Source organism: Barbus barbus, assembly GCF_936440315.1.
Source record: "Barbus barbus genome assembly, chromosome: 4".
NCBI classification, from domain to species: Eukaryota; Metazoa; Chordata; class Actinopteri; order Cypriniformes; family Cyprinidae; genus Barbus; species Barbus barbus.
In genome coordinates this window covers 18992701-19014427 of record NC_136732.1, presented here as the reverse complement: position 1 = coordinate 19014427, position 21727 = coordinate 18992701, and the positions used below count along the sequence as shown (strand labels likewise).

Here is a 21727-nt window from a genome sequence, read left to right as displayed (position 1 = left end):
CGCATGCTGGGTACACAGGGTCTGTGCAGAGAAACACACGGAGTAGAGGTAGTGGGAGTGTTAGCAGTGTGCTATATACTTACCCCGGACTTGTGAGCGTCAGCCCAGGATGTTTCCAGCGCGGCTCTCTGCTCTCTCAGCTGGGCCTGCTTCTCTACCAGGTTGCGGTGGAGAGTGAAAGAGTGAATGGTTTGTCCACTTTTTTTTATTTTTCATCACTGTTGTTGTAATGTACTGGGAAGCCAGAGTGCGCATCCATCAACAGAAGCATACATTAGCCGAACCCTGTTTTTTTTTTACTTGTTATGTATAACAAACCATATTGTAGATGCGTTGTCAGATTTAAGTTGAACCGCGGCCCTAGCGTGTGCTGAACCGTGTGTGGAGAACCGTACGGTTCGATTTTTTTCCACAAACCATTCCACCCCTACTGTCAAACATACACAACTATTAGCCAATCACAGCAGTGGCTGTTTACTTCAGAATATACAATCCGCCATGCTTATTCAAACAGAGCGTTCTGATGAGGGGGGTTAAAAACAGGACAGAAATTAGTTACTTCTGAATTATGTTTTTTGATGTAAAAATCTTCATAACATTATAAGTGGACATCAGAGAACAGTACAAAATAATAAAAAAGGCAGTTCATGACCCCTTTAACACATTGCTCACGAGGGGATCATCATATGTAGGGGTTGTTTGTATTGTACACAGACTGTAACAGCAGGGCTCTCTGTCTTTAGGTGGGAAGTATCGGTGAAGAGGAAGAGTGGAAGGTGTTGTACGAGAAAGAGAATGACCCTGAAGCTCAGGTGCTGGAGGTGCCCAATCTCACACCGTTCACACACTACAGGTCAGCGCTGTTTCACTACAAACACACATCAACTGCATTAACACAGAAATTTTCATTTACTTTAATCTGAATAAATACACATTTTAAGTGATCCTAGTTCAATTAAGACATGTAGATTACTCCAATTACAGTTGCATTACTGAATACGCGTATAAACCTTAATCAGATTATGATTGTGTGCCTGCATAAACAAATCGAACGGTTCACAGTTCAAGTCAGCACACTATGGCAATGTTTTCGCTTCTTTTTTTATGCCTCTGATCTTGTTATTTTCTGCTTCTTTCCCTGAGGATGCCGTTAATTCATTCCTTTCTTCTTTCTTGTTCTTTCTGATCTTGACATCTTTGTCTTATGCTAAAAAAAAAAGACAACTGAACCTAGATTTGCTACAGAATTGCTGAGATATAGTGTGTGCATGAAATCTATTTACACACAGAAAACACTTTATTTTATGCATGGACTTCAGAATTCACTACCCTGCAAGTTCTGCGAGTGACGGTCGCATCTGAATGATCGCTCTGTGTGTGTACAGAATACAACACAGTGAAAAATCACTCTAGAACTTGCGATGGTTGACATAGTGATAACCATATATGGCATCTTGTGGATGTAAACATAGATGCCAACCTGTTTGGTGTTGTTTCTGCCAAAAGAAATAATAGAAACTAGAGCTAAAATAGTATCAAAATGTATATATTTGCAAAATGTAATTTACAAATATGCCAATTCACTTTCACTAAAAAACTTTATATATTTGAAAACATCAGTTCACTGTAAACTAATCCATATTCACAAAAATATGCAAACTACGTATGCACAAGATTCACAAATGCAAAGCACAATTCATAAATACCCAAAATTTTTTGCACATTTCTCAATGAATATATAGATGGTCTCATCGGGCGCACGCACCTGGCCCGAAGTTAACTTCCGGTCTGTGTTTGTTTATCGGTCTCACTCGTGGCGCCGGCTACAAATGCAGTTAAAGTGATGAGTAATGAGGTTGGGCTCAGGATGTTGTGCTGTGGGATGTGTTTCCCATACATTTATGTATTTATTTATTTGTGGCGACCCGCCACGATATCAAAACTGACTGATTTTCCTAAAGGCTTCGCTGAATAAACATGAGCATGTAATGCACGTTTAAAAAATCAAAACGGGGCGTGGGTGTTTATTGTCTTTAGAAAATGTTCGATGTCATTTTCATTTCATCTTGCATGTTATATGCCTGATAAAGCAGTGTTTGTAAGCTCAGCGCTGCTTTGTGTACAGCCCAACAGCCGTTACCGAGGAAACCTCTAGTTCTCCAGCTTTAAAGGTTTCATGAAATCAAAATTTTAGTTTTTTGGCTGTTAAGTATAATATGTTAGTCTTCAGTTGATCTGTATGCCAGTGTGCGCCAAAACAGTGACAAAATTCGCATTTAGAAGATAAAAGCATTCAAAGCTTGCAGTTCGTCACTTCCACCAAAACGGCTCAACGATTTTTTTGACGTCACATCGTACATCAACTTCTCATCAAACTTTCTGTCCAATCAAATGCTCTCTAGAATTCGAAGCACCCATCCGCTACACTATAAATAGACGCTGAAGGCCTGGCTGAAATAGGTCACTTGTTCACAGAATTAGTATTTTCTGTACGGAGAATGGCATGTAGTGCACTATAGGGGACAGGGAACAATTCAGACAGCGAAAATATGCTTTCTATTGAGGAAAAACTAAAGTCTGGTTTCGAATTGTCACACTAACCACCGCACTGCACACACACTCTGCTCCGGTCCAGAGACACGATAGTACAGAGCGGATCACATGCGCGAGTCGGCGCAGACCACAAAACGAATCGGACCTATTTGAATTCTACACAGAATGCTATATTTTATAGCAATATGGATGAGATTGTGGCTGTTATACCCTGTCAAATGCGGCTTTACGGAGCTCAATGGCTCTGAACGGTTTTAGCCCAAGCTGTGATATAAACGAACGCTATTGGCTATTATAAAAGGGGACGGGGCTGCTTGATATGTCCCGCCCTGTCTTCCTGTTTCAGTTAAAATGACATCAACACAGAATAACGCTGCGTGTTTCAAAGCATTTCAAGGGACCTTTAAAGCGCCTCCTGCTGGCAGAGAATGAATTTGCATTTTTAATAAGTCCGTCTGATTTATGCAGCAAACATATTTTGCTTGTTATCAAAAAATAATCACCTCTAGAGGGACTTAGCTGTTGTTACTGATTCTATTTGGATTTCTACCGGAAGTTAAGTTAGGGCCACAAAAGCATGCGCAGTAACATTTGAAGTGAAGTGACATACATACTGCCAAGTATGGTGACCCATACTCGGAATTCGTGCTCTGCATTTAACCCATCCAACGTGCACACACACAGCAGTGAACACACACACACCGTGAACATACACCCGGAGCAGTGGGCAGCCATTTATGCTGCGACGCCCGGGGAGCAGTTGGGGGTGCTCAAGGGCACCTCAGTCGTGGTATTGAGGGTGGAGAGAGCGCTGTACATTCACTCCCCCACCTACAATCCCTGCCGGCCCGAGACTCGAACCCGCAACCTTTGGATTACGAGTCCGACTCTCTAACCATTAGGCCACGACTTCCCCGTCCAACATTTGTTTATGTTGTTGTAGGGCTGGGCGATATTGCCTGAAAAAAAAAAAATCCGATTTACGATTTAAATCGTTTTTTTTCCCCCCTACTTAAAATCAATCTGCAGATGACAGAGAAATTGTTCAAAACAAGTTCTAACTTTACGGAGTGTCTATTTACATTAAGTGCAAATAGCCCGCCTGTAATAGTAATCCGTTAGTAATTTTCTGAAGACAGTCTGTTTCCTTCAGTGAAATGCAGTGATATAAAGACACCCGCACTGTGATTCGATTCTGAAACGTGCAGCGCTTGCTTATTCAACGAAGTCAAAGCTTTTTGAAAAAAATAAAATAAAATCTATTTGTGGCGGTCAGTTTTGATATTGTGGCAGGCCGCCACAAATAAATCAATGTATGGGAAACACTGCATTACAGAACATAACATTTCACTTCGCCTACGACATAGAGCAGTGCTTCTCAAAGTTCGGACTCCGGTCCGGATCCGGACCCGGAGGGAATTCAATCCGGACCCGCTTCTATTTCATATTTCAAGAACACTAATTATATTTCCTACTTTGATAAACGCACGTTATGTAAATCTTTTGTTTATTTATTCTTATTTTTTTATGTCTTTTTGGAGAAGGTCCGAAATTGCAGGCGAGATATTGAAACTTTTTCTTCATGACATTTGTTGTCATCATGACATCCAGTGAGCGTATGACGTTTGACGTAATCGGGCGACATTTCACCGCTAATATTTATATTTTTTTTGTTTTGTTTTGCTATCACTTATATTATGGCAATTTGTCTTATAGCAGTGTCCAGTGTATACATTTATTTGTGGCGGCTTGTCACAATATCAAAACTGACCGCTACAAATAGATTTTACAAAAGGCTTATACTTCGTTGAATAAACTGAGCACTGCGCGTTTCAAAAATAAAATGCTGCGCGGGTGTTTTTATATGAATGTATCTTTTAAAAGAACCGTCCGTTTTCTTCAGAAAAGCTTTGATGCCAATTTTCATTTGGTCTTTCCTGTAATGGCTGATAAAGTAGCGCTTATTTGATTACAGTCGTTACCGGGGAAACAGCTATACATCACGCTCCAACAGCGCCTCCTGCTGGCAGAGAATCAACTTGCATTTGTTAGTCTGCGGGAAACACTGGTGTCTGTCAGCAAACATAAACAAAAAAGCATGCTTCAGAACTGTTTTGAGAAGGTGCTTAAGTTTTGAGCCATGTATTATTACTACGAATTAGGCTACTACTACTACTATTACTATCTTGTGCCCTGCAATAACCATTTACGCAAACTCTCTTTTGATATAAAGGGAAAAAAAGAGAAAATCGGCCCAAAAAATCAGCATCATGTATCGCCCATAGGCTGCCCTGATTTCTAAATATTGGCATTGGCCAGAGAAAAAAACATTATAGGTCGACTTCTACTGCTGACACTTAAATTAATTGTTTTGCCACTTTTGCACTTGTTATTAAAGTATTTTGAATGCAAAGGGAACCTTTTTTTTTAAATGAGTGTTTATTTGTTATATGTTATGTATGTTTATTAAAAACACGTTTTGTAATAACCAATTGTTCCGGACCTTTGACACTGATGAAAATTCAGATTTGGACCTTTGAATGTAGACTTTGAGAACCCCTGACATAGAGTAAGGAGAGATGACCGAGGACGATGACGAATGATTTGCAGATCCTGAGCACCATGACGAACATCTGATCTTGTAAAATGTGTGGCAAGTAGGCCGCTGCCGCTCCATAGTAAAAACAGAGTACGTGCGATCGCCAATCTTGAAAGTGAAACTAAAAAGCCATCTTGCATTCAAAAGCACTTTCAATGCCATGCATAATAGCGGCTCCCTGATGCCTGCAATTATGAGTACCTAATGATATAACTGCAGAGAAAGTATTGATATTTATCTCCTATCTCGTATTTATTGGAGTTTTGTAGTACACGTCTTTTTTTTTTCTTTTCTTTTTTAGAAAAAACGATTTTCATTCAAACAAGTCGACATAAACTACACATTCGAGTTAATCGATAAAATCGATTTATCGCCCAGCCCTGTGTTGTTGCCGTTGAAACAGTCTATATATATTTATTTAGCTATACCAAATAGTCTTTGGTTATACTACGGGGCCGTTGAATGCTTGAATCTGATTGGCTGAAGAACGTTCTAAGGTGTGCAGTTATTTTCAGGGAAACGCATGACGAACGTAGTTCCAGGCAGGTCTTGACCGTGTTACATGACCATATCACTTCGCCAAATTATTTGAGTTTTTTTGAGGTCCTTACAGCAAAAGAACCTAAAACCCACAACTACACTGGCCAAACAAATAAATATAGTAAACAAAAGGATAAAAAATTACTCTTATGTCTCCCGCTCTCTCTCCCTCACAGACAGTTTGCACACACGTTAACGTAAGTGCTAATGTTGTTAGCGCTACTCTTGACAATTTTATCAGTAACACAATTTAACAACTTAAAAACTACATGACTTCTCACAAGCGATGTAACAACAACGGCGCTGTTCGTGAAGAAAATGAACTTAAAGTTTCACTATAGAGACATTGCTGCCGAACACTAAAGTTACTGAGAGACGCACAGACTCACAGAAGTAACGTTAATCTCTCTCTCTCTCATAACTTAGTTATTAACTGTATTAACTGCATTAGTCTGCTATCAATGTTTCAAACCTCTCTTACTAAGTTTAAAATAACGCTTTGAGATGAGATGCAGAAGAAATAATCCTACTCACAATAGCGATTTAAGTAGATAAACCGGACGAATGCCTTGAAATATATCATCTGATCAATGTCTTGAGGTGTGGTAACCGTAGTATAAGCGGAATAATTGACTCCGGTCCATTGAATTATTAGAAAAATAATGAACTCCAGTCCTGGAGAACCGCAGCCCTGCAGAGTTCAACTCCAACCCTAATTAAAACTCACCTGCCTGTAGCTTCCTAGTAACCGTTCAGACCTTGGTTAGCTTGTTCAGGTGTGTTTGATTAGGGTTGAAACAACACTCTGCAGGGCTGCGGCTCTCCAGGACCGACATTCGCCACCCCTGATATATACTATTCACCATATAAAAGTTATATTTTGTAAAGTTGTACCTATGTACCGTACAATACATTTGTCACATTTAAACTGCTTAATTTTAATATTGTCTTATTTATGGCACGTCAATAATCGTCAATTTCATTTGGTGAATATGAAGATATTGCTGTTATCTAAACAGGTTTAATGTCTGACTTCATCCGTTAGTTTCAGACAGCTCGAATCATCTATGAGCTTCATGATGAACTGCTTGCCTCCGTGTTTTTCTCTACCCTGCAATTTATGTCAGATCTTATGGATGTTGTCGCAGCCTCTCCATTTGTTCTACTCGCTGATAAACTTTGATTTCATGGTAATTGGTGCAATTATAAAGTGAACTGCAGCAAGAACATGCCCCACACAGGGTTCCTCACAAACTCTACTGCCATATACTTTCCCACTGGGAAGTCTGACCAGTGTTAAGTTTTAACGAAGTGACTGATTAACTTGGTGGTTACAGGTTCCGAATGCGTCAGGTGAATATCGTGGGCCCGAGTCCGGTGAGCGTGCCGTCCCGTATGATTCAAACCCTGCAGGCTCCTCCAGACAAGGCACCCAGCAGTGTGACAGTGCGCACAGCCAGTGAGACCAGCCTCTGGCTACGCTGGGTGGTAAGTGCCATTGTTATTAAAAATCTATGGTGTAGATTGTAAGTTCAAACCTCCATAAGGGAATTTATCACTATTCATTGTTGCAGTATCATCGTGTCCCTCAGTAATCAATTTAACCTCTGTTTGCTCCAGAGGGCTGTAGAGTAAAACTATACTCATCAAGTGAAGTGTTTCATTAACATGTCTGTGATTTTTATCAATCAAATTGTTGCTATTATATAAGACATTTCAAAGATTAATTGATATAATTCAGCAGATTCGTATTATCTGTGAGAAATATGAAGTAAGCCAAGTGTATTAGATTCAGTTGAGTTCATTCAATAATTCATTTTTTGTTTCTTTCACAGAGGTTATAATAAAAAAATGATTCAAGGAAGCTATTGCATTGTAACTTTCAGTCCTAGCGTTCTGACTGACAGGCTGTCATTATCTTGTATCACACATGAATACAAGCTAGGATGTTGAAAGCAGGGTGTTTTTAGATATCTATTGATTTTCACCTGATATAAAGACTGCTGACATGTAAGAGCTACTACCTAAATTGAGTTTCTCAAATTGAAGCTCTTTACCTGTCAAATTAAAAGCACATGAGAGCTGATGTTTTGCCAGTTTGTGACATCTCACTTACCTTTTGGCACCCAATCAAAATCAGTCAGTTGATTTTTTGGGGGGGGGGCGTGTCAATGATGTAGCATTATTAAATATGCGTATTAACTATAAATATGAGATTTATAGTAGCATGTATATTTAATTAGATTTGTCTGAGCTCAGCATGCTTGCTTTAGCAATGTTCAGGACTCTGCTGAGACGTGTTATAGAGGCCGCACTGTTTCTTTTTACACTTTTCTTTGGTTTTGTCTAATGAAAGTTTTATAAATTTAGTCTGTGTTTCGTCATGTTCTTTATCTTTAGTCCATTTTACCCTGAAGGGCATATAATTTTAGTCAAGGAAAATAATATTTTAAAGGTTGACGATTCTGCTCATAATGATAAAGTGTCAGTGTTCAAAATTGTATAGCATACACTACTGTTGTATGTTATAAAACATACTGTACAACAGTATACAACATACAACAAGTTTGGGGTCTGTATTGGAGGCTGCATATAGTTTATCAAAAATACAGTAAAACAGTAATTTTGTGAAGGGTTTCTTATTATTTTTAATTAAAATAACAGTTTTCTATTCAGCAGCATTACTCCAGTCTTCAGTGTCACATGATCGTTCAGAAATCATTCTAATATGCTGATTTGAAACATTTATGATTATTATCAATGTTGAAAAAAGGTGTGCTGTTTTTTTATTTTAATTTTTTTTTTTTTTTCAGGATTCTTTAATGACTAAAATGTTCAAGAAACAGCATTTGTTTGAAATAGAAATCTTAATAAATGTCTTCACTGTCTCTTTACAAATTAATGTGTTCTCATTGAATAAAATGATTAATTAAACAAAAATTTCAGACCCCAAACTTTTGACTGGCAGTGTAATATAAAATTACCATAACAACATAAACATTCATTAATTGAAATATGTATGAATATATAAAAGATTTGTTGCTAAAACCAAAAATCTTGTGAAAACTCTTCATTCGCGCCACCATGTGTCAGAAGGTGTATCATTACCTTCATGAATACAGATAATCTTATATAAGTGGTTCAGTATTGAATTATTTCAATTTTTCCAGATTTTTCCACTGCAAAAGACATTGTTAGTTCATTATTAATGTCTTGCAGTCTGTTTTTTTCTTTTTTTGTCATTTACTGCCTACTGCATGTGTTCATTAAAATGTATATTTTTTTCCTCATCTTCATTACCGCTGATGAAATGAAAACACTCTATTTGAAGGAACATCTCTGTCAGTAATTCTGTTGACTCATAACAAGAGTGATGTTTCCCCGCAGCCACTGCCAGAGACCGAGTACAATGGAAACCCGGAGAGCGTGGGCTACAGGGTCAGAGTGTTGCGAGCAGACCTGCGGGGTGAGGCCAGCACACGATTGGTGAACGACAGGCTGGAGAGAGAGATCACCCTGGAGGGTCTGGAGGAATGGACCGAATATCAGCTGCAGATCCAGGCCTTTAATTTCATAGGCCCCGGACCCTGGAGTGAGCCTGTGAAGGGACGCACACGCGAGTCAGGTGAGGACACCCAGTCGGATACTAATATGGGTTGATGAGCCCCATGGAACGTAGTGATGCAGAGGGAGCATCTTGAAATTTCCATTCTCAGGATAATCATGTTCTCAAATGTAAATGGGTAGTTCACAGATTGAAATTTTATTTCCTTTATGTGATCACCATAACAGCCCCTCACAGCACACTTACTTTGTCTGACTCGAGAGCTGCTCTGAATGCATGCCTACACTGCAGATAAGAAGCCAGGTGATTGGCTGCCTGGTGTTGCTACTTATCTTTACCGTTGCTCCCTGCAAGATACACTCAAGAAAGAAAGATTTATGGCCCCAAATGGCTACAGCGTAAACTTCAAAATTATGCTATTTAAAGGTGAAGTGTGTTATTTCTGTGTCACTGGTGATATCAGACTGAATTGTAATTGTAATTTTTACATTTTTGTAAACAATGAGAATGATGTTTACGCATGCAAAAGACAGCACCACACTGCTTGGGTTTTGTGGTTTCTTTGTAGGGCAGTGCTATGCAGTAGCTCTTGGGCGGTTGCTAGCCCAGGTCTAAAGAGCCCAAAGAAATTAATAATTTTATTAAATGAGGCAACATTCAATTGATCAAAAGTGACAGTAAAGACATTTATAATGTTACAAAAGATTACTATTTCAAATAAATGCTGTTCTTTCGAACTTTCTATTCATCAGAGAATCCTGAAAATAAATATATCACAGTTTCCACACAAATATTAAACAACACAACAGTTTTCAACATTGATGATAAGAAATGGAGCAAATCAGCATATTAGAATGATTTTTTAAAGCATCATGTGATACTTAAGACTGGAGTAATGATGCTGACAATTCAGCATCACAGGAATAAAGTCCATTTAAAAATGTCATATTTTTATTGTTTTACTGCATTTTTGATTAGTGAGCATCTTGGTGAGCATAAGAGACCTGTTAAAAACATAAAAAATCTCAACAACCCCCAACTTTTGAAAATTAGTGAAACTACTAAATCAGTTTTTTTCTTCCCCAATTTAATTATATTTCCACTAGGAAACTTACTTAAGGCCACTTAAGGCTTACTTAACTTACTTACTTACTTAAAGTAATAGTCAGCCTCCTCTAAACAAGCCACAATATTTGAGGAGCTTAAATTCATAACCCTTAGTATGACAAGTAAAAACAAGTTTTAAACACTATCTTCCAGGGTTTGGATGATCAGGTTATCTCACCACAAACCTATCCAGTTAATAAATGAGTCAATGTTGTTATGCCTAACCTAGTTGTCCCACTCAAACAGATTGCAATTCCATTTGGTGCCACTAGACTAGTGGATCAGAAATTGCACACATCAATATAAAAATTTCTTTGGAAGGCTGCACTTGGATGACCGTAATCAGAAAATGAAGATTGTCTGTGGAGGTAGTCATTATATAATTGTGTGACTAATAGCCCACACGTAGAGACGTTCTGGGCTGGCTGTGCTGTGTGATATGAGGCCTGGTGTTAAAGGTTTGATGTCTTTTAGTGGTCTGTTCACTGTCTCCTCATGCTCATACTCTAGTTTGCTGCTCACACGGTTATGCTGTTTGCTTTCTTTTTTCCTTTATGACATTGGAGAGGTGACTAATCCTTGTGAGTTTGCTCAGTACTCGGGGCCGTGTGTTAAGGCACAGTGCGATAAGGGAGTGTGATTTGTCTTTCTCTGTTTGCGTAGTGCCATCAGAGGCTCCGGAAAATGTGACGGCGGAGGCCATGAGCTCCAGTCGCATCCTAGTAACCTGGGGCCCGGTTCCTGAGCACGAGCAGAACGGCAACATCCTCGGATACAAGGTGGTTACTCGTGAGAATAGCTTCTGCATTGTTGATTTGTCTTTTTTTTTATTCGTTGTGATTTCACACAAATGAAAATGACCTCAGACTGATGTCCTGAGGTACTCTGAAACAATGTTTGCTGAAGGAGCCCTTGGCTCAATATAAAAAGTGTCTCAGAAGTGAATAAAGGGTTTTCTCATGTAAGATCAACCCCTTACACAGTTCTGTATGATGAAATGACATGAAAGATTTGATGTTTTTTTCTCTTGAGGAGGGGAGACATTGTTTTTATTCTTCATTGAAACCAAACATTTCCTATAATAACTACACTTTGCAGCTGTACTATACTTTTCTTAAAATGAATCAATGCAATATATATATATATATATATACACACACACACACATACATTATTTATTAATTTATTAAATTATTTTACCAAAATAAGAGGGATCATACAAAATGCATGTTATATTTTATTTAGTATTAACCTGGATAAGTGCATCCACACCCCGGCATCCATCCGGACCGCAAGCCATAACAGCAGCACCATTTTAAGTGAGCAGCGTGTCCAAAAAGCGGAGCGGATCATATAACAAGTGCTCAGAGACGTTTACTGTAAATATTTTTCAGCGCTATATCGTCTAGTATTTTTATCTGAAGCCAAATGTGCTTTATTTAAGCCCTATCAGCTCTATCTCTCTCTCTCAGGACGCGTGCCAGCGTGGATGACATGGTTATTTTAACTACTTATAGGTTACTTTTACAAAAACTCATCAGAAAACAATATAGTTATTTTTCTGTCACATGGCCTCGCATTTATCTAAATGTAAAAATACTATAGGCTACATGTAAAAATGTGTTTTGTTTTGTTTTTTTGTCCGGACCTCTGCCTGGAAGAAAATATAGAGGCCACACCTCTTGGAACTTTAATTGAATACCCCTGACTTATATCATAAAGAAATACTTTATTTGTATGGTTTTGTAATATATGCGTCACATCTTTCCTTATGTGTCATAGATCAGACTCTTATTATAGAATTTGATTACAGAAAAAACTGCTTTGAACATGGTAATGGATTAAAACATAAGTAACAGGCTGGATGTAAAATAACCTTACATTTTAATACCTCTTTTTTTACAAAGCAGATCATAGATCATATATTTTGTCTATACAATATAAAACAGCTTTGTAAAAAGGAGGATTTCAATGAGGATTCTGAATGGGATTTTTTTTAGCGAGCCATTATTTAATGACTTGAGACACGACTCGGTCTCGTGACCAAAGACTCGAGACTTGACTCACAGCGATAAAGATGTCAAATTTGACTCGGACTCCAGGTAAAAGATTTCAGACTTGACTCAGACTCCCAAGTTAAAGACTTGAGAACATCTCTGATTTGCACATCCTGTCATGCCAGTGACTATATGCCACTGCAATAGATGCATTTTGCAGCATTAAGGTTAACAATTAATCGATAAATTGATCTTTAATTTGAACAACGATAGATTATGGGAATGATCAAAAATGTACATCCCTAATTTGAATCCTTTCCAAAAATGACTATGATTTTGAGATCCATATTTTCACACTGAGGACAGCTGAAAGACTTACAACTATTACAAAAAGTTTCAACTTTCACTGATGCTCCAGAAGGAAAAACAATGCATTAAGGTGAAAACTTTTTGAATTTGTAGATGAGGGTAAATTGAACTTGTTTTGTCTTCTGGGAAACATGTGTCTTCTGTAGCTTCTGAAGGGCAGTACTAAATGAACAAATATGATATTAAGGCAAAATAAAAATAAAAATACTTATCTTCATTCTGTTCAAAAGTTTAAACCCGTGGCTCTTAATGCATCATGTTTCCTTCTGGAACATCAGTGAGTGTTTGAACATTTTGTAATAGTTACATATTAGTTTCTCAGTTAAGTTTTTCACTTAATGTGAAAAGATGTGAAAAATATTTTTCAGTGTTGAAATATGGGGCCATATGATGAAAAATCAAGCGGAAAATCAAGGATTTTTATTTAAGTTTGATATTATCCTTTGAACATTTTATGCACTTTTCTTTTTCTCTTAGAAGCCCTATAAAGCAGTTCATGTTTGTTCCAGAAACGTTTCATTTTTATTTTAAGTAATGAAAAGGTTTATTAATGAATTAATTGAAAGTCTGACCCATGCGGAAAGACAAATATTTGCAGTTAGATCCAGATGTGCACCCATATGTTCAGAAAAGCCTCTCTGGTTTAAAGTCAGCAGTAATTTAGGCAGGAGGCTTTATGACAAGAAAGAAAAATAAACAGCAGCCTGCTGAACAATGGACCCAGAGGAACAAACCTCATGCCATTCAGCCTTACTAACAGCTATCCCTGTGTGTGTGTGTGTGTGTGTGTGTGTGTGTGTTTGTATTTAATTTGATCTTGAATTAAAGTCAGTCACAATCAGCAAAATCACACAACAGTGATGTGAACTGTAATTGTGCTTAATATACTTTTTCTTTCAGGTTATGTACAAAGAGAAAGACTCCGATTCGGAGGGACAGGTGAACATGGTTAAAGGTAACCTGACACAATCTGTCTTACTAAGGAACCTGCGTAAATACGTTCAGTATGAAATCCAAGTTTTGGCTTTCACACGAATTGGAGATGGGCAGCTCAGCAGCCCCCTAGTCTTGGAGAGGACCAAGGATGATGGTGAGCAAACTTTCATGTTTCACCACTAAGATTTCATTTAATGACCACACAGAGTTTAAAGGAATAGTTCTCCAAAAATTCTGTCATTATTTACACACTTTCATGTCATTCCAAAACTGTACGCTTTTTTTTTTTTTTTTTTGGAACAAAATAATTTTTATGCAGCTCATCAACAACAGTTCATAGTCACCTCGTCTGTTCATCAGGCTGCAAAAACAACAACAAAAAAACACCAAAGAGCATCTTAAAAGTAATCAATTTTTGCGCAGTATTTAAAGTCTTCTGATGCCACACAAAAGCTTTGTGTGAGGAACAGATTGAAATATAAATCATTAATGTCTGATAATCTTTCCTCAGCAAAAATACTTGAGTCAGTGAGTTGAACTTGAGAATCAAAATCAATGAATTCATTTTTGACCCTGTTCTTTTCAATAAACCAGTTGGTTCACAAATTGGACTGATTCTTTCACAAATATAGGTTCAACTGTCAAGAGTTCTCAGGAAATAGCTGGGGAAGTTTATTAATGACTTAATGTTGGTTTGTTCCTCATAAAAATTGCGTGGCCTCAGAAGACTTTTATGGTGGTAGTACTTAAGGTGTTTTTTGTCTGTGTATAATTCATGTAGCTAAAACATCACTGAACTCTCATTGTTTTAAAAAAGCCCACCTTAAGAATATTCCAAATACAGTATTTAATTTGTGTTACGGGTTTGAAACCCATAAGGATGAATAATTACCAAATTTTCATTTTTGGATGAAGTATCCCTTTAATGCTGTAACTGTTTTATGTGCACACTCCTTGACCAAGCAGTGTAAGTTTATGGGCTGTCATGAGTAATGGGCATTTTCTCTGCGCACGAAGAGTGCACAGATTGATGTGGCCTTGGATTTTATAGAATAAAAACGATGAAATGGCATTTAGTCTTAAGCTCTTTCAGACACTTTTTTGAAAGTCCTCTATAGCCTTTGATGCTTCATTTGTTTTTAGTGTACATTCTGTGCCTTTGTGTTCTATTAGTTGATTTGCTCACTGTCTTTTTTAAGACTTTGAATCTTTAGAACACTGTCCCAGCGGCCTTTACCATTTCTACTATTATTTTAGTTTAGTTTTTATTTTATTCTTTGGTTAAGTTTGGTTTAGTTCTATCAATCTATCATCTCAAGGTGCAAATGCTGTAAATATATTAGTCTGGATATGTTCGCATGTCTGGATTATGTCATTTGTTTATATGGTACTGTTAATGTAAATATTAAGTCATAAGCTAAAACAACACTATTACTGAATATATGTCACATTGTGCAGTTTATATTGTTACACAAACTCAATCTTATCACAAGAGAGGACATCATGGGGGATAGCGATAGAAGCCTTTTCCCCCGGCTTATGAGAGCCATTTAAAGAAGCCCACTATGTGAAATACAGGGGTCAGCCCTTAATCCAGTCGGTTACAGAGTCACATTAATGGAGTCTGCACGCCCGCGGTCAGCTCTGTGCTGCTCTCTGAATAAGAGATAACAGGACTCTTTTAAACGTGGCTGTGAATGAAGCTCCCCCTTGACAGACGCGGAGAGCTCGGGCCATTTCACCGCCGCACTTTTATGATGGAAGTGCAGAGCCCAGGCAGCATGTCCCCCCCCCCCCCCCCCCCCCCGTCTGTGCTCACTCGACCTTGGCAGCAATTATCTGTGTGTTTGCCTTTTAAATTCCCCTCCAGAACAGACCTCATTAAGGACTGATGGTACAGCAGCATTTTATCCAGGCCCCGGACGCCGTACGCAGGGGGTTGGAGATGCTACGGGCCGTCCATCCTGTTTCCCTCGGACGCGAGTGATCATTCTGGCTTTTGTCTGCAAACCTAAACATCCTGTAATTGGATTTAATCAGAGCCATATCAGCAAAGCAAGCAGCAAATTGGACGTTTCTTTTTTCCACTGCGATTAGATTAGCATGCTTTAAAGTCGTTAGCGTTTGCACGTCTCTGAAAAGATTGGCAGGAAAGTGCGTTTATTAGTGACTCGCTTAAAGAAGTAATTAATAAACGGATTTTCTAATTGTAGGTTCATGCCGAGTAAATGCACTCGAGTCATGAGCCGCGCATCATAAGTAGTTAAAAGACTCCTCATGTGCATGTAATCTCCATATAAGCCTGGCTGGAGGGCTGCTAGCAGGATGATGAATGTTAGCAATACATTGGTAAGAGAAAGAGGCATCTTGGGAAAAGCACGCTCTACTGTAAGAGCTTCTTTTTGTGGACATGTGTCCCTACAGTCCCACACACTATAACTGCAAAAAGCAATACAAATCAAATCGCTGTCAGATGTGTTCGATTTATAAGTTCCTTAATGTCCAGGAAATGAAACATAGAATCCGCCTAACCGACCGCATCGACTGGGGGAATCCAGAGAGAAATAAGAACGCGGTCGAGAGACGGCACAACGTTGATTGTGTTTGTTCCGCATTTGTACAGCACAGCGATTCACGTACATCACAGCAGCAGTATCGTTTCCTGCTTATGTGTGTGTGTTTATCTCAGGCACAGCACTGGCTCACCACCGTTATTGGATTCCCTCCATGTTATCTGTCGCTCCACAGGTGTCCTGTTAGTGGATGTATAGGCCTGTCACAGATGCCTTGGAGAGAGGGGAAAGTGTGTATGTTTAGCGGTGAGACGCACCAGCAGGGAAAGGAAACATCCCCCTTAATCAAGGCCTTTAGCAGAGCCCTCTTTTAGCACCGGTGGCACACTATGTCCTTCAGAGTAGGGCGCAACAGTCATTACATCCTCCAGTCATCATTGGTCTCCTTCTGTAGGCAGCAGATCGCCCCTTGGCAATGTTTCCCTTCAGTCTTAACGTACAATGATAGAGCTCTGCTCATCTAGAGGAGCATGTGACTCAGTGATGGCCCGCATTAGGAGGGGTAGAGTGAGAAAGTGTGCCATGTGGCAGCACTCATGGACCAGCATGGCTCTAAATACTCTGGTCAAGGACAAGAAGACAAAGTCTAAGGGGAGAACGACCAGATTTTGCAGCTCGCTGGTAGACAGCTAATCATTAATACTGTTTGCTAGAGCAGATTTGAATTAACAAACCACACACACTAAGTAGACTTTGGCATGTAACTTCAAATTGCATGGCTTGTAGAGTAATTTCCAGAACTACTCAGAGCACCTTAGCAACCACATGACAACACCCTGGAAACCACCCACAAAACTCTAGCAATTGCATTCTGCAGTAATGTGCTAACAACCACTTAGAACATCTTAAGAAATGACATACAATAGCAAAAATCTGGCAACCACGCATAACACTGTAACATTGTGTTAACCTCTCAGAACACTTTTGCAATAGCATAGCAACACCTTGACAACCACTTACAACGTTCTAACAAATCCCTGGCAAACACCCGCAATATCCTAGCAACTACACACTGTAGTAATATGCTGACAACTACTCAGAACTTCTTTGCAGCCACATAGCAACACCGTGACAAGCACCTAAAACACCCTGGTAACCTCTCAGAATACAGTGGCAACATGCAACTAACCACTAACGCAACACTCTAATTATTCATTCAGACTTCACATTATTTTTGGTATTAATTATTATTCTGAAACTCTGCATTTACTCTTTTATATATATATATATATATATATTGTGGCGGGAGGAGCAAACGACAGACACAGTGGGTGTGGCGTCAAGCCTCGGAGACAAAATATTAAAATAAAGTGTCCAAAGGGGGAAAAGTGTCCAAAATAAACAGGGATCTGGTGTCCTCGTTGTGCTGCGGGGCTTGTGAAGGAGGGCAGTGTTCAGGAGGGAAGGGTCCAGGTAAGGGGCGGAGTCCGGTGGCCGCACGCGCTCCCCTCCTGGTCCGGGGCGCGAGGGGCGGCGGCTTCAGCTCGCGGCTTCGTCCTCTGCTGGCCGCGGCACTTCTGGGGGACTCTACGGCCCGGCATCCTGGCCCGTCGGCCGTATCAAGAGTGCGGCGTCATCTGGACTGCGGGTCCGGCGGCTCGCGTCTCTGGCGGCGGCAGGAGATCCCTCAACGCTCCCTTCCTGGACCCACGAGGACACCAGCGTGCATGCACGGGGGAAGAGACCGGTCTCTCTCGAGGAGAGGCGCGCTCGGCGTTTAAACAGCGGCGGTGATGAGGCTCTATTCACATCAGGTGCGCCTCATCACACGCCGCCAGCCCTGGGTGTTCAGCGCCCCTCCTCTCTCACACACCCACTCCCGTCGGGAGCCTGGTGAAGGGCGGCGAATACGGGACGGGGTGGTGATGATGGACAGGGGGGAGGCAGCGGACTCGTCACATCCCCCCCCCCAAGCGACATCCCCGTCCTAGGGTCGCCGCCCACGCGGGAGTGCTACCTTCCTCAACCAGGCTCCAGCGGTCGGAGTGGGCGGGGCAGGGATTCCTCTCCGGGCAACTCTCCCTCTCGCACCGCGCCAGAACCGGGACAGAGAAACCGGGTATTAGTTGTCAGCCTCAACCAGCCACAGGGTAAATAACCAATAGAAAGAACGTCACTTACCCCTTTGGTGGCTGGGAGGCTGTCCCCGTCGTTCCTCTGTCCCCGTGCGGGTTCCACGGCTTTTTGCGAGCGAGAGGGGATGACGTCATCAGATGTTGCCCAACTGCGCTGTCTAGCGCCGCCTGCCCGCATTCTCCACCACTGTGGCGGGAGGAGCAAACGACAGACACAGTGGGTGTGGCGTCAGGCCTCGGAGAGGTTTTTATTAAACAAAATATTAAAAATAAAGTGTCCAAAGGGGGAAAAGTGTCCAAAATAAACAGGGATCTGGTGTCCTCGTTGTGCTGCGGGGCTTGTGAAGGAGGGCAGTGTTCAGGAGGGAAGGGTCCAGGTAAGGGGCGGAGTCCGGTGGCCGCACGCGCTCCCCTCCTGGTCCGGGGCGCGAGGGGCGGCGGCTTCAGCTCGCGGCTTCGTCCTCTGCTGGCCGCGGCACTTCTGGGGGACTCACGAGTGCGGCGTCATCTGGACTGCGGGTCCGGCGGCTCGCGTCTCTGGCGGCGGCAGGAAATCCCTCAACGCTCCCTTCCTGGACCCACGAGGACACCAGCGTGCATGCACGGGGGAAGAGACTGGTCTCTCGAGGAGAGGCGCGCTCGGCGTTTAAACAGCGGCGGTGATGAGGCTCTATTCACGTCATGTGCGCCTCATCACACGCCGCCAGCCCTGCGTGTTCAGCGCCCCTCCTCTCTCACACGCCCACTCCCGTCGGGAGCCTGGTGAAGGGCGGCGAATACGTCACGGGGTGGTGATGATGAACAGGGGGGAGGCAGCCGACTCGTCACAATATATATAATCATTGCACTGAAATAGGATTGCACATAATTTCGTTGTACTTTTTGTATATTGTCAAAAGACCCTGATTCTGATTCTTATAGTAAAGTGGATCAAAGAACAGTATTTCTGTGCACAGATGGATGGAACGTGAGCATTCACTCTTACACCTGAAAAAAAGTCAACCGCTAAAAACAGCTGACTTTATCTGACGAGATGTAATCTGTAATATGTTCATTAAAACTGCCACAGTTTGAGTGCTGTCATAACGGTCTCTTTTTCTCCTCATCCCTTATGTTTTTGTCTTCTTATGAATGTTACATTTTTTGTTGTTGTTGTCCTTTTCAAACCAGATTTTTTTTATAATGACCTTATCCTGACGTAAATACCATTTCAGAGGCTGTCTTGGAGGGCTGCTGCTGCTTTGAAAGCTAAATAACCTCTAGTAATGCTCTCTGATTTGGTCTTGTGATTCGGCTGTAATTCAAGAGAAAGCTTTAGAGTTCTATAAGGTATATAGGTGTTGTAATTGCTGCAGGAGTCATGTAATGATAAAATCTCATCTTTCACCTCTCCTTTTCCCCTTCAATAGTTCCCGGACCACCTATGAGACTTGTGTTCCCAGAGGTGCGTCTGACAGAAGTGAGGGTGGTCTGGCAGCCCCCTGTGGACCCCAATGGCATAATTATGGGTAAGAGAAATAATAGGTCAATTCCTTCCATGATACACTGAAGAAATTAAATGTAGAACAAACTGAGATTTTGCCTTTTTTCACAACATATTGTTATCGTGTTATTACACTACTGAGTAACACTTTATTTTAAGAACCAATTCTCACTATTAACTAGTTGCTTATTAGCATGTATATGCCTAGCATATTAGCTGTTTATTAGTACTAATAAAGCACATATTAATGCCTTGTTCTGCATGACCATATTTTAGATCCCTTAATCCACCCCATACCGAAATTTAACTTACTATTAATAAGCAGCAAATTAGGAGTTTGTTCAAGAATAGTGAATATGTGTTCCATATTCTAAAGTGTTACCCACTACTGTTCTGGTGTCAGTAAGAATTGATGTTGTTTTCTTGAAAATTCTGTTAATCAAATAATTCCAAAAACAGAAAAAAAGGGGTTTAAAATTGTACCTTTTGGGGTACGACAGCTTGTCGCTGGAGCAGTACCCTTAAAAGGACATATTTGTACCTTTGTTACCTCTAATAGGTACATATTAGTACCTTAGAGTAGTAATACCCATAAGTTACTAATATGTACCTAAAAGGGGTAAAAAAGGTACAAATGTCTTTTTAAGGGTACTTCTTCAGCGACAAAAGATACAATTTTAAACCCCTTTTTTCGACGATTCTGTGAGCAAATAATCCAAGAACATTCACCTAGGAAGTGATTTGTCAGACTAATTTAGTCCATGATTCAGACTAATCCTATGTATGTATTCAGTCTGATTTGCTAAGTCCGTTTGACTGATTCAGTTGAATAATTCTTGTGCTGTTTTTGTGCATTTTTTAAAATATAATGCCATTCTTCTCATGAGAATGGTCTCGGCTGACCCATGTAGCCTGGATGCAAGTGCAAAGCTGCTTTTATTTACTTCACCTCACATCCTCAGTACTTGATCTGGCCTACATGAGAGCGTGAAATGCATTGGACTGCCAGTATCTGGCTCAGATCAGAGCCTGTTTCTTTCCTCCGCTCTGTGAAAGAAACCATGTCACCGTGTACCTGAGACTAATTCCTCATACGGGAAGAAGGAGCCGAAGAGGAGAAAATCCCTGCGTTTTAATGAGATTAGTCTGACTATCACCTCAAGTGAATGAAGCTCAGAATAGCCGCCTGCCAAATCATGCTGCCTTTGCAAATCACACCGGAGAAAAATACACACAATCTCAGCGATGCAAAGATTAGATCCAAACACATTTGTTGATAGAATCCTATTCACAAAGCATTAATTTTGAATAAAACGAGGCCAGTTTAACCATTTTGATGATGAAAATTGGGACTTTGTTACTGTATGTATATTGTAAAAAAATGAGATTGAAAGCATATGCACGCTTCATTTTAGTCTGGAATGTGGCACAGCATGACGGTTTACCCAGAAGTCTTGTAAATCCCTGTTGGAAAATGCAGTTTAAGATGCTAGCTGTGTTTTCTGGAACATGGGAGCTGGTTTGTAGCTGCTCTAAGCCAGTGATTAGCTGGTCATTAGCTGTTGTCCCCCCAAAAAGTGTTAACTGTGTCTCTGTGGTGCTATCAAAACATTGCTTTGTTTGTTGGAAAATATCGTCCATCATATCTGGCCAACAAAAGATCATTATTTGGTGATGTTAATGGCAAAACTTTAGTTCGTCATAGTTAAGTTAAAATATCAGTTATCTTGAAAGCTTTTGGGGAAAAAATAGTCTTACATAGTTTGTGTATTTTGCTGGAAAAAAAGAAAGAAAATGGAACACAACATGGTGATTGCAAGAACTGTGTGTAGTTTTTGTGTGTAGTTTTCTACAAAGTCTTCTAAATTTATATGCTTGCTTTGTCTGCAAATAAGTCCAGAATTTGAGTCATATTCAATCAAAATAATGC

General features: G+C 40.3%; 1 protein-coding gene across 2 annotated transcripts in view; it reads left to right on the top strand.

Moving 5' to 3' along the window:
• LOC306868710 (protein sidekick-1-like) overlaps nt 1-21727 on the top strand; it is a 377664-nt gene that overhangs the window by 306670 nt on the left and 49267 nt on the right. For both annotated transcript variants that reach the window (XM_079415005.1, XM_079415004.1), the window contains exons 23-28: nt 744-853; nt 7030-7180; nt 9080-9317; nt 11028-11143; nt 13631-13820; nt 19724-19822. In XM_079415005.1, the coding sequence (XP_079271131.1) occupies nt 744-853; nt 7030-7180; nt 9080-9317; nt 11028-11143; nt 13631-13820; nt 19724-19822 (904 nt within the window). The remainder of the gene's footprint in view (nt 1-743; nt 854-7029; nt 7181-9079; nt 9318-11027; nt 11144-13630; nt 13821-19723; nt 19823-21727) is intronic.